The sequence below is a fragment of the Carettochelys insculpta genome, chromosome 2, assembly GCF_033958435.1.
Source record: "Carettochelys insculpta isolate YL-2023 chromosome 2, ASM3395843v1, whole genome shotgun sequence".
In the NCBI taxonomy this organism is placed as follows: Eukaryota; Metazoa; Chordata; order Testudines; family Carettochelyidae; genus Carettochelys; species Carettochelys insculpta.
This window is the reverse complement of record NC_134138.1, coordinates 74,940,695-74,967,181: the sequence shown is the minus strand read 5'-3', so window position 1 is coordinate 74,967,181 and position 26,487 is coordinate 74,940,695. Positions and strand designations below refer to the sequence as shown.

The window sequence follows — 26,487 nt, the reverse complement described above, 5'->3', positions numbered from 1 at the left end:
CCTCCTACACCTGTGTGTATCCATCAATCTATGGTTGCCATTTTTAACTTAAGAAAGACTTGTCTTCTTGCTCTTGTGATGTAACATTATCTCCCCAAACCCAGACTGAGAATTACCAATAGTTCCAGAGGTCCATGATTAGTAACATTACGTATTTCAATAACCCGAAGGTCTATAACTAACATTCCACTTGCTAATGGGGAAACAGGAAATTTTCATCTAACTGTCATTCAATTTTCATTGTCACCTTTGATTTAGTTTGTTTATGTAGCTTTGACAGAGCCTGGCTATGTCAGGCTTGAATTTTCACTCTCACTGAAGCCTGCACATTTGAACTAAAGGGAGGAGATTCTCTGGTCTAGCTCCATAACTCCATTGATGTCATGAGTTATGAGTTATGAAAACTGACACCGGCTCAGGATTTAATCTATGCACTTAAAGCAACCTAGCCTGGCTTTCGGAGAAATTCTGAGAGCAAAAACAGGAAGTCATTGACTGAATTATTTCCAGCAAAGTAGCTTTTTATTTTACAACAAAAATTATTTAAAATGGTTAAATCCATACTCTAGCTCACTGAGCACATCAAGAGCCTAATTGAATCATATTCAGTATTGGACCAGCCCAGGTGATCAAAAAACTCTTCAAAAGTCACGCTTATTGTCATAGAAATTATCATGTGAGCCTTAAGCCCTCACCCATCTATGCACCTGGCTAGTGTTTGGCGTCCCACTAAGGTCAGTGGGACTCCCCATAGGGATGCAGTTTGGATGCCTAATTTTTCAAACCAAATGTTTGTGTCCAATATTAGAGTAAAATTTCAGTGTCAATTTCAAACCTATGATGTCTCATCTGCACCCAAAACTGTTGTTGACTTCAGTGAGATTTTTGAGCTGTTTGACCACCCCTTTGGCTTGAAATGTCAGTACTATTCTTCTTCAATATCCAATGTGATCTTCCAGTTCTTTTATACCTCTAGTTTCAGTTGTTGTTTTGAGTGTCTTCTATGACCCAGTTCAGGAAAGTACATGCTCACCTCCACCTCTCTTTAGGACAACATTTAGTAGGGTGGCCATCCATCCCATTTTTAATGGGACAGTCCTGTTTTTAAGCCATCTTGCAAGTGTGCCACTCTTAAAAATGTGAAAATTGTCCCATATTTTTCACTCCCCCACTGGTCAGTCAGCACAGCCCTATCCCTGCCTTGTTTGCAGCTGTCAGGTGAGTGCAGGCAGGTGGTGGCCAGAGAGAGCATGCGTTGGCCTCAGGCTCAGAGGAGAGGCGGAAACAGGCAATGTCAGATAGGAGTAGAGACAGCCCAATGTGTGTGTTTACATGGTGGGGGAAGAATATGTGTCACCCCTCTCTATGTGCAACTTAAAGCAGGGGTTCTCAACAGGGGTACACCAGCCCTTTCAGGGGGATAACAGGGCACCAATACTGAAATCCAGAACCTGAGCTCCAGCACCCCCCTGTGGAACTGAAACTAGATCTCCAAGGCCTCTCCTGCCATTAGGCTGAAGCCCTAATCCCCAGCACCCTTCCTCCCCCGACTGGGCTGAAGTCTCAATCCTTGGTGTTCCCTCTTTCACCCCCCACTGAAGCCAGGAGCTGCAGGTCTGACTGCCCAAGCCTTGGAAAACCCAAAGGGGCTAAAAGCAGGAGCTGTGGCTGAAACTCTGATCCCTGGTCACCGCTTCCCACTGCTGAAGCTGGGAGTGGCAGAGCAGAATGCCAGATCCAGCAGTGCACTTTGTATGGAAGAACCCTGCTGAGCCCATGGGCAGAGGCGGAGGTAGGGTGGACCAGGGATGCTGCCCGCCCCCCCCAACTACAATGCAAATGCAGGATAGTCCAGGGGACAGATCTATGCCCCCACATCTCTTTCTCTACCTGCCCTCTGGCCAATTTGGAGACAGGAAAGTAGAGGCAGGCAGTTCCAAACTATTTTTTTCTCACATAGCTGCTAAGAGCCACAGAGGTGAGGAACCTGGGCTAATGGCTGGCAGAGCCCTCAGGGAACAAGGACTGCAGGGGAGTCACCCCCTCCCTGCACCTTGAGCTACACTGAGCCAAACAGAGCCCTGAGTTACCTCTTCCCTGCCCCCTTCCTGCACCCTAACCTGTTTTCAAACTTTTTGAGCTGAGCGCCCCCACTGTTGAGTTAGAATTTCTGTTTGCACCTCCCCACCACAGTCAAGACAGACTGGGTAGCCTGCTGGGGGGTCTCAGAGGGTGAAGGTGGCACTGCCTCCCTGGCCCTGTCATATGGAGTTGGCTTGAGCCTTGTTGCACCCAAAACAGGAGTCATACTATGCCTATGCCCAAACCCTCTGTACGGAAGGCCTAATCCCCACCCCACCCCCCGAGTCCCTCCTTCCCCTGCTGGGCCCTGGAATATTTATAGCATGTTTTGGGGGAGGAGAAGGGAGGGACTAACACATAGTCCTAATTGATGGCCATTGAATTTACTTGAATTTGAGCACTTTTACAAAGTGTCCCTTACTCAGCATAGGGACGTATGGTCACCTTAGCATCTAAGCATAAACTTAACTTTATGTTAAGCACGTACTTATATGTTGTCCTGTATGCAGATGACTGCTGAATAGGGGCCGTAATTGGGATTCCCAATATGAACAGTACATCTGTTAAAATCTGATCAATGGAATTTCTCAGTGCAAATGATTATGATATGTTCAAACTGGAGACTAACTCATATGACCACCTCATGGAAGAAGGACTTGATGTCTTGTGGTGACAGAAATAAAAAAATGTCAAATGTGGAGCCAAGGGATATGAAGCCAAAGGTCTCTGGTGAATGAACACACCTACCAAATTTCAAGAGTCTAGTTTAAGTGGGTACTTGAATAGCTGAAATCCAGTGAAACAAGATTGATAATTGGTAGCCTCTGGCAGAACGGTTAAAACTCAAATCTAGGATTTCTGTGTGTACTCACTAGGTGGTAATGAATGAGTTTTACAAATTTCAAGATCCTGCTTCAATGGGAAAATGAAAGTCAATTGTTAGTCATTCGCTCACCCGCCATATTACAAGCATCTGTACTACACTGGATGTTAAGTGCAGTTAATGAATTAATTATTTTTACTGATTTGTTTCACTAGGGACCTGGGATGTCATTGTTACGACTAGTGATGCTTCAGGCATGAGCCCTAAAATGTCTTTAACAGTTTGCGGTGAAAAAGGTGCAAGTATTTCAGTCTTATTTCCCAGAGGATCCCTTAAAAAGTCTGAGATTTGTCAGACGTCCGTGGAACTAGATAAGAAATTCACTGCTATATGCAAAGTTCGTCTGGAAATAGATGATGCCAGAAATGGAGAGACCTGGCATTGTCGTGAGGTAAAAGCTACTAAAGCAAATCTATTTTATTTGATTTTCATAATCTACAGTTGTTATTTCTAGAAGTAGCTTCCAGTTATGTTCAAAATGGCATAACAATTTTATCTACAAAGTAAGTGGAACTGCTAACTGTGTCGGTGCAGTGATTTTGAAACTCAAAGTGCTCAAAATATTTTTATTAGAATATGTTTAAACAGCAAACATCCTGTAAACTTACATTTGATTTCTGGATAGCAGGTGCTTAGAGAGGTACCATAATCTACAGCTTTTCCCAATGCTATTTTTCGTAACTATTGCCGCTGGCATAAACTGCAGTGTCTACATAATTCCAAATTGTCTATTAGATGTTATGGACCTATGATCTAGAACCACTAATGAAGCAAGACACTGGAAATGCCTTTTGGCAAAAATATCTGCCATTCAAGCTGGCATCATAGAAAAAGAAAGGTGTAGCAAAAGTGACAATCTTGCCTCTGATGCCTAAGACACTGAAGATAAAAACGTCACCTCACATCAAAATTGCTGTGGCACTATCCTGCACAGAAATGATCCTTATCAACTCAAGATGGCAAAATAAAAGTCAATGTGTAGGAAAGAATTCCCTCCACTTTCAGCTTTCATTTTACCTTACTGCATGAATATTTGCATTTCATTTTCTTTACGAATTCAGGTGGAAAAAATGTTAATTCTAAGTCTGAATACCTAATATTAAGCTAAGGGATGAAGCACCTGACATTTATCTGCTAGACCAGTTGTTAATTTCATCTTCTTTTCCAAATGAAATATTCATATAGCAAGTCAGTTGATAACATTGTAAGTGCCTCTGGAAAATTATAAATTATAAAATATCACAATGGAAGTTTGCACTGTGGATAGAAACTTGGTAATTACAAACAGTTATTCCCATTAGCTTGCTTTACTTCATTAAGTCATGACAGTGATTCAAAGCTTAATTAGTAGATCACTACCATTTATGTGGATAATGGGAGTATCCATAGTTATATTAGGTAGAATAAAAATACAAAGGACATAAGCAAAGTGCTAGCTGTCTGAGATTAGAAAGGATTTTCCTTAGGGGTGGGTTTTGCTATCAAAATTCTATTGCAGGAAAGCTTGAAATTTCATGTGAGGCATCTAGTACTAGTTACTATGAGAAACAGGACACTAGTCTAGTTTGACCACTGGCTTAATCCAGTATGGTAGTTCCTGTTTTTCTATTGCTATTTTATTTAAATTATACAAGACTGGACTTCACGATCTAGGGGATTTGCCCTCACAAAACAGGAAAATATTAGGCTCTTCATTCTGATGTTTAATGTTAGGACTGAGAATTAGAGTCTTCCCATCACTGTTGTAATGAAAAGCATTGAAAAATAATTCCATTTATGTTTTTGAATACAATGTCTCAATATCCAGTACAAGAAATAACTGTAACAGTTCATTTCTGGAGAATGCATTAGCCAAAATACAAGAACCATTTTCTTTCTTCACATTTCTGGAAGAAGCAAAACTCAGGAAGTGAGGGCTGACCACCAAGAAACTTTTCAGACGTGCAGACATCAGTATGAAACAGAATTCTATTTAGTTTAGTTTAACTCCATAACAGAGCCTACATTTTTAATCTTTTCAATGTTTCTATTCCTTCCAGTTCTAGTATTCTTTGATTGTTTTAAACTGGCCCTTTAAAACTTGACTTTAACAAACCAGGCTAAGGAAAGATAGCAAATTAGAAAGTCATGAAGATCCTGTAGTTGAGAAAACATGCTATTTTAGAGAATTCTGGGAAAAAAAGAAAATGGAGAAGTCTAGCACTTCAGTATCATCTGATTCACATGATTTTAAGTATATTTGTTAATTAAGTAAAAGATATTCTACTACCTGGATCTTTTAAAACTAGATTGGACAAAGCATTTGAAAACATACAGAGTAATCCTATTTTGACTAGAAAATGAAAAAATGGCCTAATCTTTGAATTATAATCCTAGTCTCCAAAGTACTTGCAACCCTTCCCTGTTTGGTGTCATCCTCAAGCTTCATAAACGTGTTCTCTGTGCTGTTATTTAATCATTGACAAAGATATTGAACAGAACCAGTTCCAGAACTGATCCCTGTGGAACCACACTTATTATGTCTTTCCCACATAACTGTGATCCATTAATAGCTACTCTCTGGGAATGGTTATACAACCAGTTACACATCCACCTTATGGTAGCCCCATCTAGATTGTGCTTCCATAATTTATTTTAAGAAAGTCCTGTGAGACTATATCAATTGCTTTACTAAAGTCTAAATATACCACATCTACTGCTTTCCCCTTATCCACCGAGCTTGTTATCCTACCAAAAAGCTATCAGGTTGGTTTGATATGATTTGTTCTTTACAAATCCAAGATGACTGTTATTTATCACCTTATTCTCTTCCAGATATTTGTGAATGTTTCCTTTGCCCATGTCAACCTTAGTCTAAGTGTATATAATTATGGTATATAAGACACCTCCTCCCTTTTTTCCCAGCCTGTCCTTCCTGATTGAACTGTGCACTTCTATATAAATATATCCCCCTGCATATTATCCCATCAAATCTCTGTGATGCCAACTATGTGATAGTTATGGTTATTTACTAGAATGCCAAGCTCTTCCTGATTATTCTCCATACTTCTCACATTAGTATACAGACAACTAAGATACTGATTTTATATTACCCTCTCAGTTCTGTCTTATTTCTGCTTATCCCTGATATTACAGACCATGCTCCCCCCCATTTGTGACCTGTCTCCTATGTCTCCATGTTTATGACTTACCTGTGGGTTTTGGACACCTGCCCCCATCAAATCTAGTTTGAAGTCCTCCTCATTAGTTTAGCCAGTCTGTGTTGAAATACTTTCTTCCCCTTCCTCAATACATGGACCCCATCTCTACTTAGCAGTCCTTCGTCCTGGGACAGCATCCTGCAGTCAAGGAAATCAAAGCCCTCCTGGCAACACCATCTTTGCAACCAGGCATTCTCTTCCAGGATGCATCTCACTCTGCCTAGGCCCATATCTGAGCTGGGAAAGCTCAGAGAGAACACCACCTGCACTCCAAACTCCCTCACCCTTACCCCCAGTGCCCTGTAGTCATTTCTGATTTGTTCAGGGTCCTGCTCGTCAGGCGCATAATTGTATTCATCCTTTTCTCTACTAAGTATCATGTCTCTTTAAAGTACAAGTATTTATCTATCACAGTTTACAAAAGAATCCCAGAACACAGATACTGAGATTGACTTATGTGCTTTTTTGTATGTGCAGGTGAAACTTCAACACAGAAAAAGTAAAGAAATTCTAGAATTTCCATTTCTTCGGAAATTTGCAGCTGCTGAAGGATGCACAGTGGCAGAACTTCCAGTTCTCACAGATGGTTTTCACTTTTCAATAGGTTTGTTATTTGACAAACCAGTGAAGATTTGTGTCAAGAATCATACATAAGATTTTCAAAGTTTTGCAAGCAATTTCATTGTACATCTTCCATTCATTTAAATTGGTCAATGTAGCTTAATCCTTTGCACTGCTTTTGAAACACAGTCCATATATTTATTTGTGCATTTTGTTTTTTAAGTATAATTAATGCCAGTTTCTGATACAAAGAAGTGCAGAAACTGAGCATTGAAAAGATTGAAAATCTTGTGAGTAGAACTTAGTTGAGTTCATTTTAGCTTGACAATATTACTTTGTTTCCCTTCCTGAACAACAAAGGAAATTCCAGGGGAAATTACTATTGGTGCTACTATTTCAGATAAAAAGTTACATAGTTCCTCACACAAGATGCATATATGTTTGTGCTCTTATGAATTTGAGGTATTCCTTATTTATGATATCGTTATCAAGTTTACCCAGAAATTTCCTACTGTAAATTTTGCCTCTTTCCTCAAAGCTAGATTTTTGTACTGTAGTGTGCTTTGCTTTGAGCCTAACTCCATTAATAAACAGAAGCTAGTGCAGAAAATGGTATCTCAAGTAGATACACAGACTTACGAACATTACCTCGGTGCTCCTTCTCTTCACTGACTTCTGTATTTCCTGAGTGGAGCTTGAGGTATTAGTTAAAATCTATCAGTCCTAAATGTTCTGAGACCAACCCGCTTGAGAGTTCACTTTTCTCCCTCAGCTCTATAGTCATACTTGATATAACATATTCATGCAGGTCTCCATTAATATTAAATTGAAGAAGTTATTGGCAGGACTTTCTCTATGAGGGCCCCTTAACCCTGAACCCTTGCTCCAAAGTAGCACAAACGTGTTGACTTTTGGGGGATGCTGCACTCCTCATCTTTTTAAAGGATCTTTTGTTGAGAGAGACATTGCCTAACTGAACAACAAGGAGTCCAGTGGCACTTTAAAGACTAACACAGGTATTAGGGTGTTAGGGCATAAGCTTTTATGACATACAACCCACTTTCTCAGATACCAAAGAGAAAACAGGAAAGGAAAAGATACAGAGACGGCAGTGTGCTAATAAAATCAGAGTGGACATGGCTCATCTCCAACATTAATGGGAAATTACCTATGGTAATACAAGTGCCACTCCAGCTGAGTCTTTGGTTCACAGTATTAAATTCCAGCACAGCAGTCTCTTGTGCACGTTTCTTTTTTTTTTCTTTTGGAAATGTTTTGCCTGAGAATAGCAACTTGGAAATCAGAAACTGTGTGTCCAGGAAGGTTAAAGTGCTCTCCCACTGGTTTTGGTATGTTGCCATTCTTAATGTCTGATTTCTGTCTATTTTTTCTTTTACATCGAGACAAACTGGTTTATCTAATGTGCATGGCAGGGGTGCATTGTTGGCACCTGATTGAATATACTACATTTGTACATGTGCATGTGACTGAGCCTTTGATGGTATAACTGATATGGTTAGGTCCTGTGATGATATTGCTGAGGTAGATATGTGGACAGATTTGGCAGTGGGATTTGTTGCATGGAGCGTCCACCCTACAAATGCGTGCTGTCAACAGTAAATCGACAGAACTCAGCACTTGTGATGACACACTTCTGCCTCTTCCCCATGAGGCAGAATGCCCTTCTCAACAGAATCTGTTGAAAAAAAAAGCCATGTGGATGCTACTGAGGGCCCTCTGTCAACAGACAGGGCTTACAGGTCCCCAGACAACCCTGTCTGCTGTACTTTCAATCGGCCATTCTGTCAAGAGAGTGACTGGGCAGTCTGGTTGCTCTCTATCAACAGAGTGAATCAACAGAGAAATCCACTTTCGCGTGTGGCATTGATCTGTCAATAGAAGTTTTGTCGGAAAATATCTTCCAACAGTAACTTCTGTTGACAGCTCAGTCTAGTGTAGATGTAGCCATTATGTTAAGTTATGGTTCAGAATAAATATTAAGATCACCTAGATTTTAGGATGTTATGCTTCTAAATAAAGAAATAAAGTAGTTTTCCCCAGAGCTGTTATGTGTATTATTTTAGAATGATACATACAGTATTGATCTGTTTATTACCTTTCTCTCATTCTCTTTTTTTCAACTCAAAAATTATTTTAATTGTTAACTATATTGGACTGGATTTTTATTTTAATTGCAATGTTTCAGTGTAGTTTTGTAAACAATACTATTTTATAAACAATACTATTTTGTTCAATTTGGCCAGAAATGCATCAGAAATTAACATATAATTTAATATTAAACTGAACATATTTCTTAACTGTCCATGCTTCAATACTTCTTTCTTTTCCCTCCCAACAGTAAAAGAGTATGTTCTGTACATTACTACAGCTGCATCCCCAGAGTCAGGAACAGATGCAGATGTGTATATAACTCTACGAGGGCTCTTGGGAGACACAGGGAGAAGAAAACTAACAAGGAAAGGAAAGGATCTTTTCACCAATGGAAAGGTGTGGTTATCATTTCTAAATAATCTCTTGCACTTCTAAGACCTGATCCAATTCTGATTGACTTGACTGAGAGCTGGATAGGGCCTCCGGTTTCTAGCCTGTGATAGATGTCTTGTGACTTTTAACCTGTATACAGAGGCATGCACAGATAAAAATATTGCACATAATAAAAGTCCATTAAAAACTTTATTAAGATTTCAAAGTCAAACACTCTAAAATTAGGACACACCAGAATTAAAGCTATCTGTTCAACCTTAAATTGTCTGCTTGTGTATATACATTATGATATAGATTCTAATTACATGCCAGTTGGTCTCACAGATATTTGGTGACAACAGGGGAATGGTGAGAGTCAAAAATCCCATGTTCCTCTCAAGGTTAGGTGTAGAAACATGCAATACCCTTCTGCCCCATTCCCACCCAAGTGGGCACAGATTCTTTTGTCCATTCCCTGCAAGTGTGACCTCCTCTGCCCCATCCCCTCTAACCTGTCCCTGTTCAAATCCCTTCCCTTCCCCTCTTTGCTTCTCACCCACTTCTGTTCTCACCTAGTGAGTCCCATTGTCCACTCCTCAGATGTTTCATCCCAGCCTATTTGCCCAGCAAGTCCTAGTTTCAATCTGTGCAGTCACTGCACAACTCCTATCTCCTAGCTTCACTTTGTGCCCATTCTCATTATCCAGCTAGTTAGAATGCCCACTTCTGCCTCCTCCTCCTCCTCCCCAAATTTGCCTTTACCCCCAACTCTAACCTCTAGTCACCTCTTTCCCACATGGACATTCCTCATACCCACTGGAGCTTCCAGTCCCAATTTCTCTTCTTCGGTTTCTCATCCAATCTCAGCAGCAGCATCCTCCAGTTCCATGTCCCAGTATCTCTGCTCAGCCAGTCCCAGCTCTTCCCAACATCCTGGTCCTCACCAGACACATCTTTACTCCCTACACCTCTTCTCTACACCCTCTTAATTCTCAATGCCATCTCCCTTCCCAGAAGTCTCAGTCTCCCTCCCTGGCTCAGTCAGTCCCAGCCTCATTCTCTGCCCGAGCTCCAGTTGCAGATGCCCTCAACCTCTCACCAACTTTCAGTACCGTTCTCCCTCACAGGTTTCTTATACCAGCTTGTTCCCCTCTGCCACTTCCCCACTGTTCCAAGTGTTGTCTCCTCTGCACTCAAATCAGGTAGCTTTCTTCTCCAGGCTACCTGAACACAGCAGTGGTGGTGGTGGAGCATTGAGAGCACAAGAGAGACAGTCTCCGGGTTCTCTATTCAGTTGCCTGGACCACGCCTTGGTGCACAATACCCATAGCAGCCCAGAGTTACAACTGCAGGGAAAGTCCTGCAAGGTATGCCTGATCTGATGGAATCTATGGGAATTTAGCTGCTTATATCTAAGTCGCTACCAAGCATGTACAAACTGTGGTTTCTTTTTCAAGTGCTGGCCCCTGAATTCTTGCAAGGTGTGTTAGTCTGTTAGTGCATGCTTGTCTTCCTTGCGCTTCCAACCAAAATATAAAGGGTAGAGTGGACCAACTGCCTCTCCAGTTCCTCTTTCTCTCTGCATGGCCTGGGTTGGGAAACTCCAGTATCTGGAGCTTTCCTTGAATTTTTTTCATGTGTAAATATGTCAACATTTCCTTCATGCCTTCTATATAGTTCTTTATAGTTAGTGAATTTCTAATAGTTTCATAGCTTTTTAGCAGAATTTTCTAGTTAGACAGAGTTCCTGCCTTAGGGAATCCCCTCCTCCATACCCTATAACAAGTATTTGACTATAGACAGAGAGCTGGGATTGAAAATCTGTGCAAACTGCCACTATACCTTCTTAGTCAGTGTTGACCACAAGAGTTGTTTTTGTATGGTCATGGAGAAGCACATGTCTTGTCTGGGTGTAATATCTGCTGTTCTTTCCCTAGCCATAGTCATAAGGTGCGGGAACCCTGACATAGAAAACATCTCATGAGAAGACCATGAAGACTCAGACAGACCCAGACCAAAGAACTGCTTCCCCCCATATATAGGCGTGAATTGACATGGCATTCATCTCATGCCTCAAGGTCCACCTCTGTTGCAAGGCAATCCATATCCATAGGATTCCCCCACCACTGCTCCATTGGGATCTTGTCAGGAAGGCAGAGAATGCTCAGACAAAAGAGTCTCCATCTCAGTCTGCTTCAGAGACATCCAATACAACTCTTTCTGAGCAAATCCATTCATGCAGCCCATAAAGACTAAATCCCAGGGCTATGACCATAAATTCAGGACTTGACCCCATAACAATGACACCCACTGCACCAGTAGCATCCAAGTAAAAATGTTGGCTTTATCAGTTCTGGCATGATCAGAGCTTCTACCATTGATAGTACCATAGCTCTGTCAGACTCCAGCCACACAGAGCCTTCCTCTTCTCATCCTGTCAGCAGGAAAGCATAGGGCTCGCTTGCATTCCTTGGAGGTCACAGATATATACTGCACTGGAGGATGTCTTTATTCTTCCTGAGAATTTCATAAAAACCTATCCCTTCTTCCATATGGCAGTCACATTCTTCTGTAAAAGGTATGTATTGGCTACTGAACTTGCTTAGGCACACCATGTTGTATTAGTCTCCAGATTCTTATATGTTCTGCCAAGTATGGCTGAGGTCTATTTAAACAGGATATATTGCACATATAGCCACTTAGTGGCTGAACAGTATAATACAATTTAGCATTCCATTATAGCTTTCCTTCCAGGTCTACATTCCCACTACTTGCAATATCTATATTATCATGCTGTCTTTCAAGTTCATTACACACCAATCTGTTAGGTTCTCTGAATTGTACTGGTTTTTAATTACACATCCCAAATCCATAACAATGTGGTCAGCTAGATGTCCATTAGTTGTGATGACTGGCCATAGTCAATCCTTGAGTTGTTGCTTTGTTCTACATCTACTAGCTGTAAAGTTTGATCTCCTGATAGTTTTTTCTGAGCAACAAATGGTAGAGGTTGACAGATTTTGCTGAACTCTCAACTATTGGTCTCAATCACATATGGTTTGTGTGCTGAATTCTTTTTCTTTACGGCAGATGCATTTGTCCCTCTCATTTCTCTACCTCCTTTGACGTGTACATGATAACCAAACTGTAGACTTGGCAGTTCTCTAACTCTTATAGACGTGTTCATAAGTTTTTTTTTGTCTTTTGATTTAATTTGGCTGCTTTCTTCATGTCTAGCCTCATAGAAACTAGAGTTATTTTCCAAAATTAGAATAGTTGTGCTGGGTTATATCCAGTAGCTGTTATTGCTATTGATCACTTTGTAGATGACAGTGATGTCCGCCCTGAGTCAATTTTAAATTCAATTGCATTACCATGAATATTCAGTTTCACTCTCTAATCAAGTTTTGTGTCACCACAAGTGATAGATGTCAGAAAAAATGGTTCTTGTTTGTCCATAATATAGATGAACTTCTTGACTATTTTGTTTCAGCAAACAGGTGCAAAATGTCCATATTTCATGCATGTATTATACAATGTGTGACTGGCTAGACATCCATTGTCTTTTTGGGGTATGACTTATTCCACACTTTGTGCAAGTAGGCTAGAATTTGTCCATTTTAGCCTGGGAGTGAACATATTTGATAGGTTATAATGAAGAGAAGCCCAAAACTGAAAAAGCAGAAATGTTGTATTTCAGGATGGAATCTGAACTGGCAGAGTTTCACTGCACTGGAGAAGTTTGCCTCCGCTATAGGGTAGCAAAAGTTATGCCTGATTTCCGCCACAGGAAGAAAAGTCGGCGTGTACCTTTTATTTTATTATTTGATTTGGCAATAGTGTAGGAGTAATGTATAAATGTAACAGAGTGTTCATGCATTTCTAGTGAATCTTGGTAAATATTAACATATGTTTATTTTAGAGCCTGGCATGAATTTGTTATGCCAGTTTGATAAATGATTCATAACTATAAAAATCAAATTATCTTGATTTTGCTTCATGTCCAGTTAAAACAAAATTGATGCAATAAAGGTGATAGATGAATTTTGTAAAAGAATGGATACATGGATTCCATAAGTAAGTTTCCTGCCTTATCAGCCACGCTTTTGTTCATTACATGCTCTGGGAAATTTCCAGATGTTTTCTTCTGCTTATTAATAAGCTCCAGAAAAAGACTCATCTGTGGAGTGCCTCTTTCTAGACCAGCACACTCACATTATGTGCTGAGCACCCCTTTGCTTAGAGAATCTTCATACAGTCAGATTGAGAATTTCGGTACAACAGTCATGGAATTTGTATGCTAATTTTAACTGTGAATCTAACATTTTAATTGTGCTTTTCCTCACATTAATACAATATACTGACTAGGCAATATATGCCAGGGGACTGGAATAGTATTTCTATTAGAAATTAGATCAAAATATTATTGGTCCAATACTATGTCAGGACTGTTATAAACAACAATTTAGTGATGCAGAAAATGCATAGAAAATCAAAAGTATTCAAATGGATTGTCAATGGATGGAAGACTCTCATTCCATTAGATCCCTTCTTCACCTGAGCTAGACACTATCTGTTTGGTTCCATGATAATTAAAGGCTGGATTAATTTCTAAAATTACAAAAATTACCTTTTTGTCCTTCAAGAAGCCAGGTTTTATCCTTATGAATCAACTGAAAAATTGATCAGGTGGTAGAAAACTTCATTTAGATGAACTCACTTCCAGTAGCGTTCCACAGCTGAGCGTATGTCCAAAGGGAAAAACACCTTCAGTTCTAGAGCCAAGTTTCTGGTGATTTTTCAGCATTCTTTTAGCTAAATAAACACATGATCCTGTGTTGAGTTGAGTGTCTTCAATTCCCGGCGACATCACTATCTTGTGGTGTCTGATATCCTCTCCAAAAGATAAAGGTGGGCAAGTGTGATTTGCCGCCTTAAAGTTAATGAAGTCCATAAATCAGCCCATCTCCATTACATAGCTTAGTAGATTCTGGGATGTCTGATCTACAAAGACTGAAGAGATGTTGGGGGAAAATAAAATGATCCTGGGACTAAGCAGAGTTCAGGAAGAATCTGTGGCAGTCAGCCTCCCAGCCTGGCAGGGCTCTCACTAGCACTCTAAACCTCACTGCGTAGACAGAACTATGAAATTGCTGTCAGGCTGGAGATTGGTTTCCAAAGCCTTCCCCACACCAGAGGCTTCAGAGCCTGAGCCACAACTTCAAAGCACTGTGTACATATCTATTTTTAGAGTGCTAATGCAAACCTTCCAAACCCAAGTCTTGCAGTCTGGGCTTGGTGGCTTGCTAATGTGGGCTGTGTAGATGCCCCTGTAAAGGTCCCAGAACCAAAGCCAGTCCAGGCTCCCCTCATTTCCAGGCAAATGGGGTGAAATTTAGGGAAGGGACCAGCAAGTGTTCTTCCTCGTACCTCCCAGCAAGGCTGAAGCCACCAGGAAAAGTCTGTCCTGCTGAGCCCTCAAAACTGGATGGCTAATTGGGAATATGTTCCCAGCTGTAAGAGAAGCTGGCTAAAGCCTTGCACTGATTTGAACCACAGTCCCAGTTCCATGAAGAAGAGCTGGGGAAAATTCCTGTCTCAAGGAGGGAGAGGCTGACTGCTGTAACACAAAAGGCAGATGGAGGAACTATGTGAAATACAACTCCAGCCCGCTGATGGAGAGTCCTGTAGGGAAGATCTCAGTCTGAGGGAGAGAAATACTGATTGCCTTAAGGAAAGAGACAGAAGAGCCTCTCCAAATATAGCTTCAGAGCAGGGCTTGAGAGCAGCTTTGAGAAACCATGCTCATAACTGTCTAAAAAGAATCTGTGAGGAGCCATAGCCCCAAGATGGGAAAAGCAGAGTCCACAGAACTGGAGAAAACACTGACAAGAATAGAAAAAGCAGAAGCAATCCAAGGAAGTGGAAATGGAGTTGATGAAACAGTCCTTAGCAACCTAAAACATGGTGCTGAAATGCAGAGAGAGCAGGCCTGTGTTCTCTTATCTCTTCCTCAGACAAAGCGGGCAAATACAGACCTCAGGAATAAAAGAGGCTAAAAATGTGAATTTCAGACACAGGCTGACAGCCAGACTTAGCAATCACTAGACTTTGATTTTTTTTTCTTATTTTGGACTTTTCTGTTAAACCCAAGAGGAGAAAGGGACTGAGAGGTGACTTAGTTGGAGGACGAGGTTCCAAAAGCAGCAAACAATTGTCAAACTAGGAAAGATAAAGAATCCCTGTCACTCCATGTCCAGACATGAGGGACCATTCTGCATGCATCTTTATACAGTAGTCCATTGGATGTCTCTAATATTTATTCATAATTTAGGGGTGACTTTAATTCTCATGGGTGTAATTCTCATGGGTGTTGGACACTATTTGCATTGTCCTGAACTATGTGAAGACGTATAAAATTCAGTGCCCAGCGCCATCCTATCACCATGGTTTTGAATTGCAGTTCCACTACTATTCCCTTCTAGAGTCCACCATTTTGAGTTGACGAGCTTCTAGGGTCCTTTCAGTGCACTGTTCTGCAGGATGTATATATATATACATATATATATATATATTCAGATTGCTGAGAATTATTCACGTTTTGTCTTTCAAAGTGTGATTTATTTTCAAACCAATCCATTCCAAAGCAATCCAAATGTTATACATCATATGCTGAGATCAAGACTTATATTTAAAGATCCACCACTTTCATCACATGTGCAAGGGACATGGGGATTATATTACTGTAAATTTTTGAAAAAAGGAAACCTCCATGAATATTTTAACTCATATGATTATACTGGTTGGTGGACAGAAATGGTATCCTTTCTCCTGCCCTATATTTAGACACCAGCCACTCAGGTTGGTACCATGGTAACTGCAGCACACAAAAATTGTTATCGAAAGATGATTTAGTTCGGTTTCTTGGGTTGCTTATGGATTAACAGTTGGCAATTTTTAAATAGGACTTTGGAGAAAAGAAAAGCACATGGTATGAATGGACTAACTGTCACCATTAAAAGTCATCATGTGTCAACAGTGTCATACCACGATCTGTCTCAGGATATGTCCATGCAGCAATAAGGATCATGCTTCCCAGCATGTGTAAACAGACATATACAAGCTGTGCTTGAGTTAGTGGACTAAAAATAGTACAGTAGCCCATGGTAATATGGCTGGCAGCTTGAACTAACCACTGGAGTACAAAGATACTCAGAGATCCTCTAGCTATGTATTTCAGTGACTAAACTAAGCTGCTGTCAGCCTGTCCCAGCTACACTGCTATTCTTAGTGTGCTTGCTGAAGTAGTGCTAGCCTGCATCGATTGACCCAAATTGTAGAGCTTGCTTTTAGGTACTGTGTTGGTATGCCCCCAGATGCCAATGTTTGCTCACCACTGGTAACATGTTGGTTCTCAGGAAACATGTACCCTGTATAATAACTATAACATTGCAAAGTAACAGAGAGGTAACCGTGTTAGTCTGTATTCTAACAAAACATACAAGCAGTCAACCAGCACTTAGAAGCCTAACAAAATAATCTATTATGTGATGAGCTTTCATGGATCAGATCCAATTCAGCGAAATCTGCCCGACGAGAGCTCATCACCTAATAAATTATGTTGTTAGTCTTTAAAGTGCTACTTGATTGCTTGTTTGTTTTGTTATAACATTGCAAAGAACTATTGATTCAAATATCATGTGTGGTCCAAAATACAGTAGTCAGCAACCACGATGCCTGGAATTACCTGTACATTTAGTGAAAAGGATAACAGAGGCCAGAAATCACTGTGGGAAAACACATTATGGAGGGTAGGATGGTGGAGGAGTGTGGTTATTAAAAAATTTTTTGCAATGGGGAAATGTGAGAGAGAGAGACCATAAGTACAGCAAGCTTAAGTCCAGAGTCATAGGGCTCTGTGCAAAACACCAGGCCAGTGCCAAGGTTCAAAGCAACTCCCAATTTGACAATGTAGGACATCCCTCATGCTTGCAACACTTTTTGAATTAGGTGAAGGTCACAGTTAAATTTTAAAATTTCCAAGAATGTTTCGATACTGGCATTATGGGACCTACAGCCTATGTCACTCAAACTGAAGTCTCCTGTGAACTTTTTTCCCTATACATTTTTAATAGGTGCTTGTGCTCCTGTTCTTTCATGTGATTTGGTGGTTTATAGCAGATACATCTAGCATTCTATCCCATGATTTAATCTGTAAGAACATTTATCCATAAGCATTTAAAATCATTTGTTCAGAGCTGAAAGTGACTCAGAAATAGGTAATGTCATTTTTGACTTAGAGTACCACTCCCTCTTCCTTTTTACCCACTCTGTCCTTTCTACCAGGGATTTTCACATCCTAGTCATGTGAACCTTCCCACACGGTTTCAATAATACCAACAAATTTGTGTTCATTAAGGAACAGTTCCAATTCCTTTTGTTCATTACCCAGATGCCTAGAATTGAAGTACAGGTAATTTAAAGAATTTCTTGAACTACAAAGTTGACAGATTGAGCCTGTCTTTCTCCACCAGTATCCGTAATCTGGCATGATTTTAGTTAGCTAGATATCCACTTCTCATGAATGTGCCCAAATTTCCTGTGGTCCCATAAAGTTTGTTTACAACCAGCTGTCCTGGCTGTCAGTGTTCTGTGCTGTTATTTACCTGCAAGTTATCGCTAAATGTATTCTAAGAGCCCAGCAAGAAATGGAAGTGTTCTTAGGCCATATTGACCTCCCATGGCCCAGCAAACGCTCTTGTTCAGCACTGGTCAGGTCCAGGGGAAGGGAGGGGCAACTAGAGAGGTTCAACCTGTAGTAAGATACTTGCTGCTCATGTTCCAATGCCATATGATGCTAAGAATGAGTTAGGGAATGTTTTTCCATTGGAAAATGATGATTTATTAGCTCAAAACCCTCTGCAGACTTGTGTCAACTTTGACTGAATTCTAATGGAAACAGGCATGTTTCTGATAGAAGCCCATCTGCCAGGCAGATTCAACCACTGACTGATTTCAAGCCAGCATGGATGCCCTGAAAGCCCTGATTCAACAACTGACTGGTTTCATGCCAACATGGAAGCCCTGAAAACCCCACACTCTCAGGCTTAAGGCTCCTCAATACCCTGGGCTCCCAGGACTTCAGGGTCCCTTGGCTCCTCAGCAGCCTGGAAGTCCCCAGCTCCTTGTATGGCAAGCCATTCAAGTTCTGAGCAGCTTGAGAAAGCTTTGCAAACATTTTGAAAAAGACAAAATGAAATGCTATTTCAGCTTCTTTACAATGAAATATTGTAATTCCTGTTCAGTGGGAAATTCTGAACTTTTTCATTTTCATTCTGGTTTTTTTAACATTTTTCAACATCAATTTTTTTAAAATTTCAGAGTTTTCTGTGGAATGGAAATTCTGGGGTTCGTCCAGCTCTAGTTAGTAATCTCAGCTTCCCGAGCAATAAAAATGTCTTCTCCGCATGTCCCAGAATGGGACCTGGTGTTTGTTCTTGGTTAATCAGAAACCTACATCTGCTATTTTCTCCACAAATACGCATGCCATTTCTAGATATATTTTATTACTAGTTCTTTTCAGTTCCTGGAAGACTCAAACTCCATAGTTTGCATAGCACTACATTTTGAGGCAGATAAAGGGGGAAGTCATATGCAATCTCCTGATTTTACCTATGTAGGCCCAAACTGAATGACTTTGTAGGGAGTACTGTATCAATTTGAACCTGATCTTCAAGCCCCTTTTGACACCTGTATTCTACTTTTCTCAGTTATGTTTTTTTCTCTTTTGTATAACAAATATGTAAGAATGAAAGGCAAGATGCTGGAGTAAATTATGGCATTAAAGCTATTGGAAATCAGAGGTTATTGGGTTCTGTAGTAGTCATTGTTCATTACAGTAAATTCATTTCACGTAAATCCTGAGCTAAAAGGTTTTCTTGACTTAGTTGGATTGCAATGTCTATAACTTTTTTGTAATGCCCCACTATTTCTTCTGAGATGTTATTTTTATCATGAGAAAAATCTTGTGGCTTTTTTTTTTTTTGAAGATTCCATTTCAGGTAAATTAAGCAAAGAGTTCAGGGTTCTCTTTTTTGCTTTAATCTTGTTGTAGACAGGTGAACTGTGATAGTGATAGGGATGCAAAAGCCTCTAATCACACTTTCATTTTCACTTAAAAGGGTTTTGATTTCTTGTGTACTGAGCGAGAACCGTTTTAAGGTAATTATGGAAGAAAGTTGAACCCAAAACAACCCTGAGTTACATCCATTCAAGAAATTTGAGAAAGATAATGTCTTCTCGGGGAGAATCAGTCCTAGAAGAAAAAATGTTTAAATCCATGAGAACCTGAAGAGTGGGAGATTAGCAAAAACAAATACTTCTCTTGTGTTTCCTACTTGTACAAGTATTTCATAGTCACCGAGGTTCAGAACATAAGGACCAGATTTTGATGTGTCTCAGACTAGCAAAATGCTTGACTTTGTACAATGGAGATACACATCTCCTGGAACTAGAAGGGATCTTGGGAGGTCATCTAGTCCAGTCCCATCCCCTGCCCTCTTGGCAGGACCAAACACCATCCCTGACATCTACTTGCCCCAATCCCTAAATGGCCTCCTCAAGGATTGAACTCACAACCCAAGCTTTAGCAGGCCCATATGCAAACCACTGAGCTAGAGAAATCAAAATAACCAGGCCCCCAATCAATGGATTTACAATCTCAGCAGAAAATATCGTCTTCTAGAGGCTCGCAGATTCTTCTTCAGTGAAAGCCTGTTTAAATGAGTAACATTAAGAAGAGGGGAAATCACTGTGCATGTACATTTTTAAAACTAAACATATGGTTTGCCTGGACTTTCCACTTCCAGTTCTCCAGGGAATATTGCAATTAACCAACCATCAAGAATATGAAATGATTGGCATTTATTTAGGCAAACTTTACACAGAGACTGTTTATTTGAAAGCTGTTGCTGCAGTTGCAGTAGCTATTGCTACTGCTACAAGCAGTAATAAAACTGCCGGTGCTGACACTGAGGAGTTCTGGGTAAAGTTAACTCAGGCTGTGTCTACATTATGAGATAAATTCAGATTAGCTCAATATTACCACGTCTGTCTTTACTGTAAATACCATTAGCTCAATATTCGGAGCACTAATATCAATTTTACCTGACAGGTATAGCATCAAGCTTGAAATCAAAAGTTCGATTAAGGACCGGTGTGAAAGTGCCACATTTTAAAATCGAATTTATTAGCCTCCAGAGGGGTCCTGTGTGTAACCCACAATGCCCCTCAGTGCTCTGCTCTGTGCAGGAGTTAAGTATCAGGAAGACCATGAATTTCAAATCGGTAGCAGCAAGCCTGTGGCTGTGGGCTCATGTTTGTATGAGAGCCTGAGAAATGTCTTTCTTTCTTTGTTATTAGTATTGTGAGTGCATCCACCCATTACAAATAGCCCCAGCATGGAGTTCATTGTTCTGTCTCTACAAATGGTATTTTTTTCTGCGCTGCCTGGCACCAGCTAGTGCCCTGCTGCACCACGTGACAGCAAGGCTGTTGTCAGGATTGTGCTTGCATGAGAAGCTGAGAAACTTGTCTCAGCAGTTTACATTTGTACATGAACCCCGCTTACCCCCTGCCCCGCCAGGCACCATGCAGTCGGGGTCTTTCCTGCGCACAGCCACATTATGTGCACTGGAAAGCCAAATATCCTCCCCTCAGCAACTCTTTCAAGCTTTTCAGGGTCACTGTGTTATTTTCAGGGATCAGATGAAATCACAAAGGGAAGTACAGTCAGTGGACTCTGTATAGAAGCCGAATAGTGCACTGCAAAGCCAAATACCCACCACTCAGCAACTCTTTTTTCAAAAACTTTACTATCAATGCTTTCTTCAAGCTTTTGAGGGTCCCTGTGTTATTTTCAGGGAGTGGATGCAATCATGGGAGAGAGGGACACTCAGTGGAGGGCCAGATGAGAAGACACACATTTGCTGATTTTTATGCAATGCTTTTTCATTCAGTAAGCCATGCTAGTCTATACACTATCAAAAGAAAAAGCAGTCAAGTTGCTAGTCTATACACTATCAAAACAAAATCTTGACTGCTCTTTATCATTCAGTTACAGGAAAAAGAGAGTTCTGTTAACTTTGCTATCTCTGTGGACGCCCTACTTACATTCCTTCCAATCGGAGAAATGTAAGTTTCGTTTACACGGGAGACGAATGAGGAAAATGCAATGGGGGAAGATGGTGTCAAAGACCAGCGAGCATACCCTGAATGCTATAGGGATGAGGGAACTGAGGGATAGGTTCCCAAAATGCTCTAGTGCAACAGTCGATGTTTGCCAATTGAGTGGGGCAGCAATAAGTCGAGTTTGTGAGGAGCAAGTGAGGAGGTGAGGATAGTAAAACCCAATTTATAATTTCCAGAGTTACAAAACCAATATTAATAAATTCAATTTTATCTCATAGTGTAGACTCAGCCTCAGATCAGAAAGTTCAAAATCTCGAATCCTACACCAACACAGCAGCACTTAGAAGTGTTCTGCAAAAGGTTTAAAAAAATTGGGCTAGCTTTCCACCTTGCTTGTTTACAATGGATTAAAGAAGGCCTGAAATGATGGTTGGTTGTTTTTGAAGGAATTCTTCTCTTCATCTCTGAAGTTTTCAGAAATCTGAGCAATATCAGAACTTTCAGTTCTGCTCTTGCATGGTTTTGCTGGATGAGCTGTTCTGGATCTTAACTCTTCTGTCTTAATTCAGAGCTGCTCAACCTTTGATTAGGACTTCTTTTCTCCAACTTTTCAATTATTGTTAAGTGGGATTGTTCAGGTACCTACAACTGTGTGGTGTGAATAAGCTGATAAATATATATTCTGCTCAATAGACTGTCTAGTGTTCAGTGGTTAACATGGCCTTTTCTCATTCATCCAGGTCTGAGTTCCAATTATGTAGTTAACGACTATGTATTTTTTTCTAAAAAAAAAGTAAAAGAAATTTTAAAAATTCCCTGTCTCCTGCATGCTCTCCCGCTTCAGCACACTGAAGACTTTTTTCCTTAAATTGCAAACCCAGTCCTGCAAAATACTTCTGCATGTAATTTCAATGCGAGTATACATATGTTCAATGTTAACCGTGAGCATAAGTTAATCCAAGACCAGGGCCATAATTTTCAACATGAAAAAAGGTTTGAAAATAATGAGGAACATGAGTGATTTGCCAAATTAATTTTATATGCCTCTCTTAATGGATAATGCACAGTAGGGGGCACAAAATTTCATTTGGTGCAGAGTGTATGAACCCTCCCTCCAAATCAACAGCTTTCTTAATATGCGTTGGCTAAGAAACCATCATGCAGTGATGATGAGCTAATCAACTTGTGAAGTTTCGATACAAAAAGTCTCTTAAGTGTGGCTGCTTTACACATTTGTTCTTCAAGCACTTGTCTCTGTGTGTAATGTACTTTAGATGATGTGTACAACACATATTCACAGGACCAGATAACTTTTCACTGCAGTGTCCATGTGGTACACCAATGGGCCAGTGCTGTCATTTTGCTCCATAACAAGGCCATTTCAGTTCTTACTTCCCTCTTGTGGTCTGGAACAGACACACAGCATCAGCAGTAACTTCTTTTCTCTTTCTCTGTAAATAGTTAAAGTTTAGTTAGTTGTAGTTACATTGGTTTAACTTATTGAATCAGATTGTTAGGGTTTGGTGCCTCACTTTGCCTTTTTTGGGGCAGAAGAGCAGTGTTCAGCCCACTTATCCTGTGTCCTCCACCAGTAGCAAAAAGAGGAATGCCAGTCACCCCTGGCATGAAGAGCTGTGTGGACTGTCAGAATCCCTTCATGATAACAATGATCATGAGGCCAGTTTGTGTTGCCTGTGTAAGACTATGTCCCTTCCAGGTGCAATATCAGCAGTTTATCCCTGAGGAGAACCAAGCAGTTGAGAGAATTTCAGTTCAGAAGATTCCTCATGGAGAAGTTGATAAGAGTGAGGCTGGACTCTGACTAGGGAACCCTCTACTACAGCAGCCTGAATAAAGCAAAATTGTGCCTTCAAGTGTGCTTCGAGCTGGTATCAGGGCCTCCACATCCAATACCCTTTTCCCATTGGCTCCAAGAAACTCAAATGATCAGCATTAGGGCAATTGGAAGAGGGACAAGAAGGAAAGTTCCTGGTCTACAGCCTCCAAGAAGAGGCAGAATTTTCCATCTTATATCCAGTAGGGGAGGACATCAGTCTCCAGATCTGGATTCTCTGAAACAAGGAAGGATCATCTTGGGACTTGGATGGGTTGGTGCCATGTGGAGGGGCAGGTGGCTCAAGGGACATGGTCCTGTCAGGAATCAATCCCTCACCTCAACATATTGGAGTTGAGCATAGTCAACTCTACGAACAGTTTCTCCTTTGCATTCAAGCTATTCAAACCAGTGTTATTGGGCAACATGATAGTGGTCTTTATTGCATCTGCAGATATCCACTTTATGTCCAAGCGTATCTGCAACTGCAGATGTGGATACCGTAGCTCAGTTTTGCATATATGGATGCAGATGCAGATTTTGAATCCGCACAGAACTCTATCCATCAACAAGCAAGGAGGGGGTCATTTCCTCACCACTCTGCACAGATATCATTGCCCTCTGGAGGTGGTACATACCTCTGCAAATTATCCAGACTACCATTCATCCACCAAGGCTTCAGAACACCGAGATGGACTCTCACCACATACATTTTACCAGAGAGCAAATACAGTAGAAGGAAATTCTGCATGAAGACTTTGGGTGTGGGCTTCACCCAACCACAGATTTGTTTGTGCGGAGAGGGTTGCAGCCACTCTCTCTAGGTGATGCTCTACTTATATGACAATCAGAAGTCTGAACTTCATATTTCCTTATAGCCTTCTATTGTCATAGGCGTTAAAGACAGTCAGACAAGACGAGGTGATTTTCACAGCACAGATATGAACTATCCATTCTGCCGCTCCCCATTACTACAACTGTCACCCTAGCTTCCTTTTTGTCTTCCTTTGATATGCTATCAGCACTCAGGATGAGTGGCAGATTCACCATCGCAGTCCATCCATCTTGCACCTGAATGTTTGGATGAATGTTAAACCTAGAGATGCTAGCTCAGTAGGGCTACGTCTACACGTGAAGCCTACATCGAAGTAGCCTATTTCGATGTGGCGACATTGAAATAGGCTATTTCGATGAATAACGTCTACACGTCCTCCAGGGCTGGCAACGTCGATGTTCAACATCGACGTTGCGCAGCACCACATCGAAATAGGCGCAGCGAGGGAACGTCTACACGCCACAGTAGCACACATCGAAATAAGGATGCCAGGCACAGCTGCAGACAGGGTCACAGGGCGGACTCAACAGCCAGCCGCTCCCTTAAAGGGCCCCTCCCAGACACACTTGCACTAAACAACACAAGATACACAGAGCCGACAACGAGTTGCAGACCCTGTGCATGCAGCATGAATCCCCCGCTGCAGCAGCAGCAGCCAGAAGCCCTGGGCTAAGGGCTGCTGCACACGGTGACCATAGAGCCCCTCACAGGCTGGAGAGACAGCGTCTCTCAACCCCCCCAGCTGATGGCTGCCATGGAGGACCCCATAATTTCGACGTTGCGGGACGCGGATCGTCTACACGGTCCCTACTTCGATGTTGAACGTCGAAGTAGGGCACTATTCCGATCCCCTCATGAGGTTAGCGACTTCGACGTCTCGCTGCCTAACGTCGAAGTTAACTTCGAAATAGCACCCGACGCGTGTAGCCGCGACGGGCGCTATTTCGAAGTTAGTGCCGCTACTTCGAAGTAGCGTGCATGTGTAGACACAGCTTAGATGTATAAGGCATACAGAACAGCAACAGGATGGACTCTACCAGGAGATGCTGCTTTGGAAGAGTGGGAAAGATCTGAGATCTGGTATGATCAACAGGAAATTTCCCCTTTTGTGGTTGGGATGCCAAACATAATGGACTACTGATTATCCCTAAAGTAAGCAGGCCTGCTTTTGAGCTCCCTTGGGATTCCCGTGGTGCATTTCATTTGCTGGTAGGCACCTACTCCACATTCTCACATCCCGTCATATTCAGGTTCCTGAAGAGACTAATTAGGGTCTTCCCTCCAGCGTGAAACCCACACCTGCTTGTGACTTAGCTCTGTCATCTCTGATCGGGGGAGGCTCTTTGAACTGCTCATTTCTGCACCTTTCTATGAAGGCATTTCTGGACACAGTCATGGTGGCCAGAAGAGTACATGAGCTGGGGTTGCTCAGAGCAGACTCCCTACCCTCAGGATCTTCTTCAGGATGAGGTGGCACCTAAAGTTCATACTTAATGTGGTGTACTACTTGCTAAAGCAACCACTTACCTGTGTTCAACCAAAAGCTTCAGGCTAATAGGGAAGCAGTGATATGGTGCTCTTAGGATACGTGTAGAGCCTTTGCCTTCCTCCTACAGAGAACAAAATAATTTTAGAAGTGGCGTACACTCACCTCATTCACAGAGAAGATGAAAGGGGAGGCATTTCCTTCTAGAGACTGTCAGTGGATCTCAGGCAGCATAATTCTCTGCTGCAAGCTGAACAATGTCCCTGGTGAGGTAGTGTGAAGGCACAATCAATGAAAGCCCCCTTTAAGGGTGTACCTGTTGTTAACCACTGCAGCAACCTGATGCTTTGTGCACACCTTCACCAGATACACCACAGATGCCTTTTTTGCCTCCCTGGCCAGGGCAGTTCTGAAATCACAGAAGTCCAGCCGACCCCCACCTCAGGACAGATGCTGCTTGTGAATCATTGGAAGTGCACTACACATGGGGACAAGCACTTGAGGAATTAAGAAAGATTGCACTCCTTGTAGTAACCAGTGTTGTTGAAGTATTATCCCTATGTCTAGTGAACTGCCTGCCCTTCTTTTCCACAGTCTCCATTCCCTTAGTTTGGCCTAGTGGGGAAAAAGGAACTGAAAGGTAGCAATCTGGCAGCACCCTTTGTACCCTGGGTGTGAGCATAAGAAGAGTTGGTGTGCATGTGTGAACTAAATACACGCTAGTAAGAAAAATTCTTCAGCCTCAGCACATGGAAAGAACACACGTGCAGCTAAGAGTGCACCACAGATAGGACAATGCATCCCAAAGAACTGCAGGTGCTACAAAATGAGTGAACTTTCTTTTCTAGGGAAGAGAACCCCATCCCAGAGGTCCCCTACTCCAATCCCCCTGCCCTGCCTTTTCTTCCCCACAGTATGAAATTTGGAGTGTGT

At 41.4% G+C, this 26,487-nt stretch overlaps 1 protein-coding gene across 1 annotated transcript in view; it reads left to right on the top strand.

Moving 5' to 3' along the window:
* The window catches only part of RP1 (RP1 axonemal microtubule associated), a 318,221-nt gene that overhangs the window by 266,348 nt on the left and 25,386 nt on the right, over window positions 1-26,487 (top strand). Inside the window, exons 45-47 of the mRNA XM_074985790.1 lie at window positions 3,121-3,356; window positions 6,643-6,769; window positions 9,086-9,234. Of these exons, the coding sequence (XP_074841891.1) occupies window positions 3,121-3,356; window positions 6,643-6,769; window positions 9,086-9,234 (512 nt within the window). The remainder of the gene's footprint in view (window positions 1-3,120; window positions 3,357-6,642; window positions 6,770-9,085; window positions 9,235-26,487) is intronic.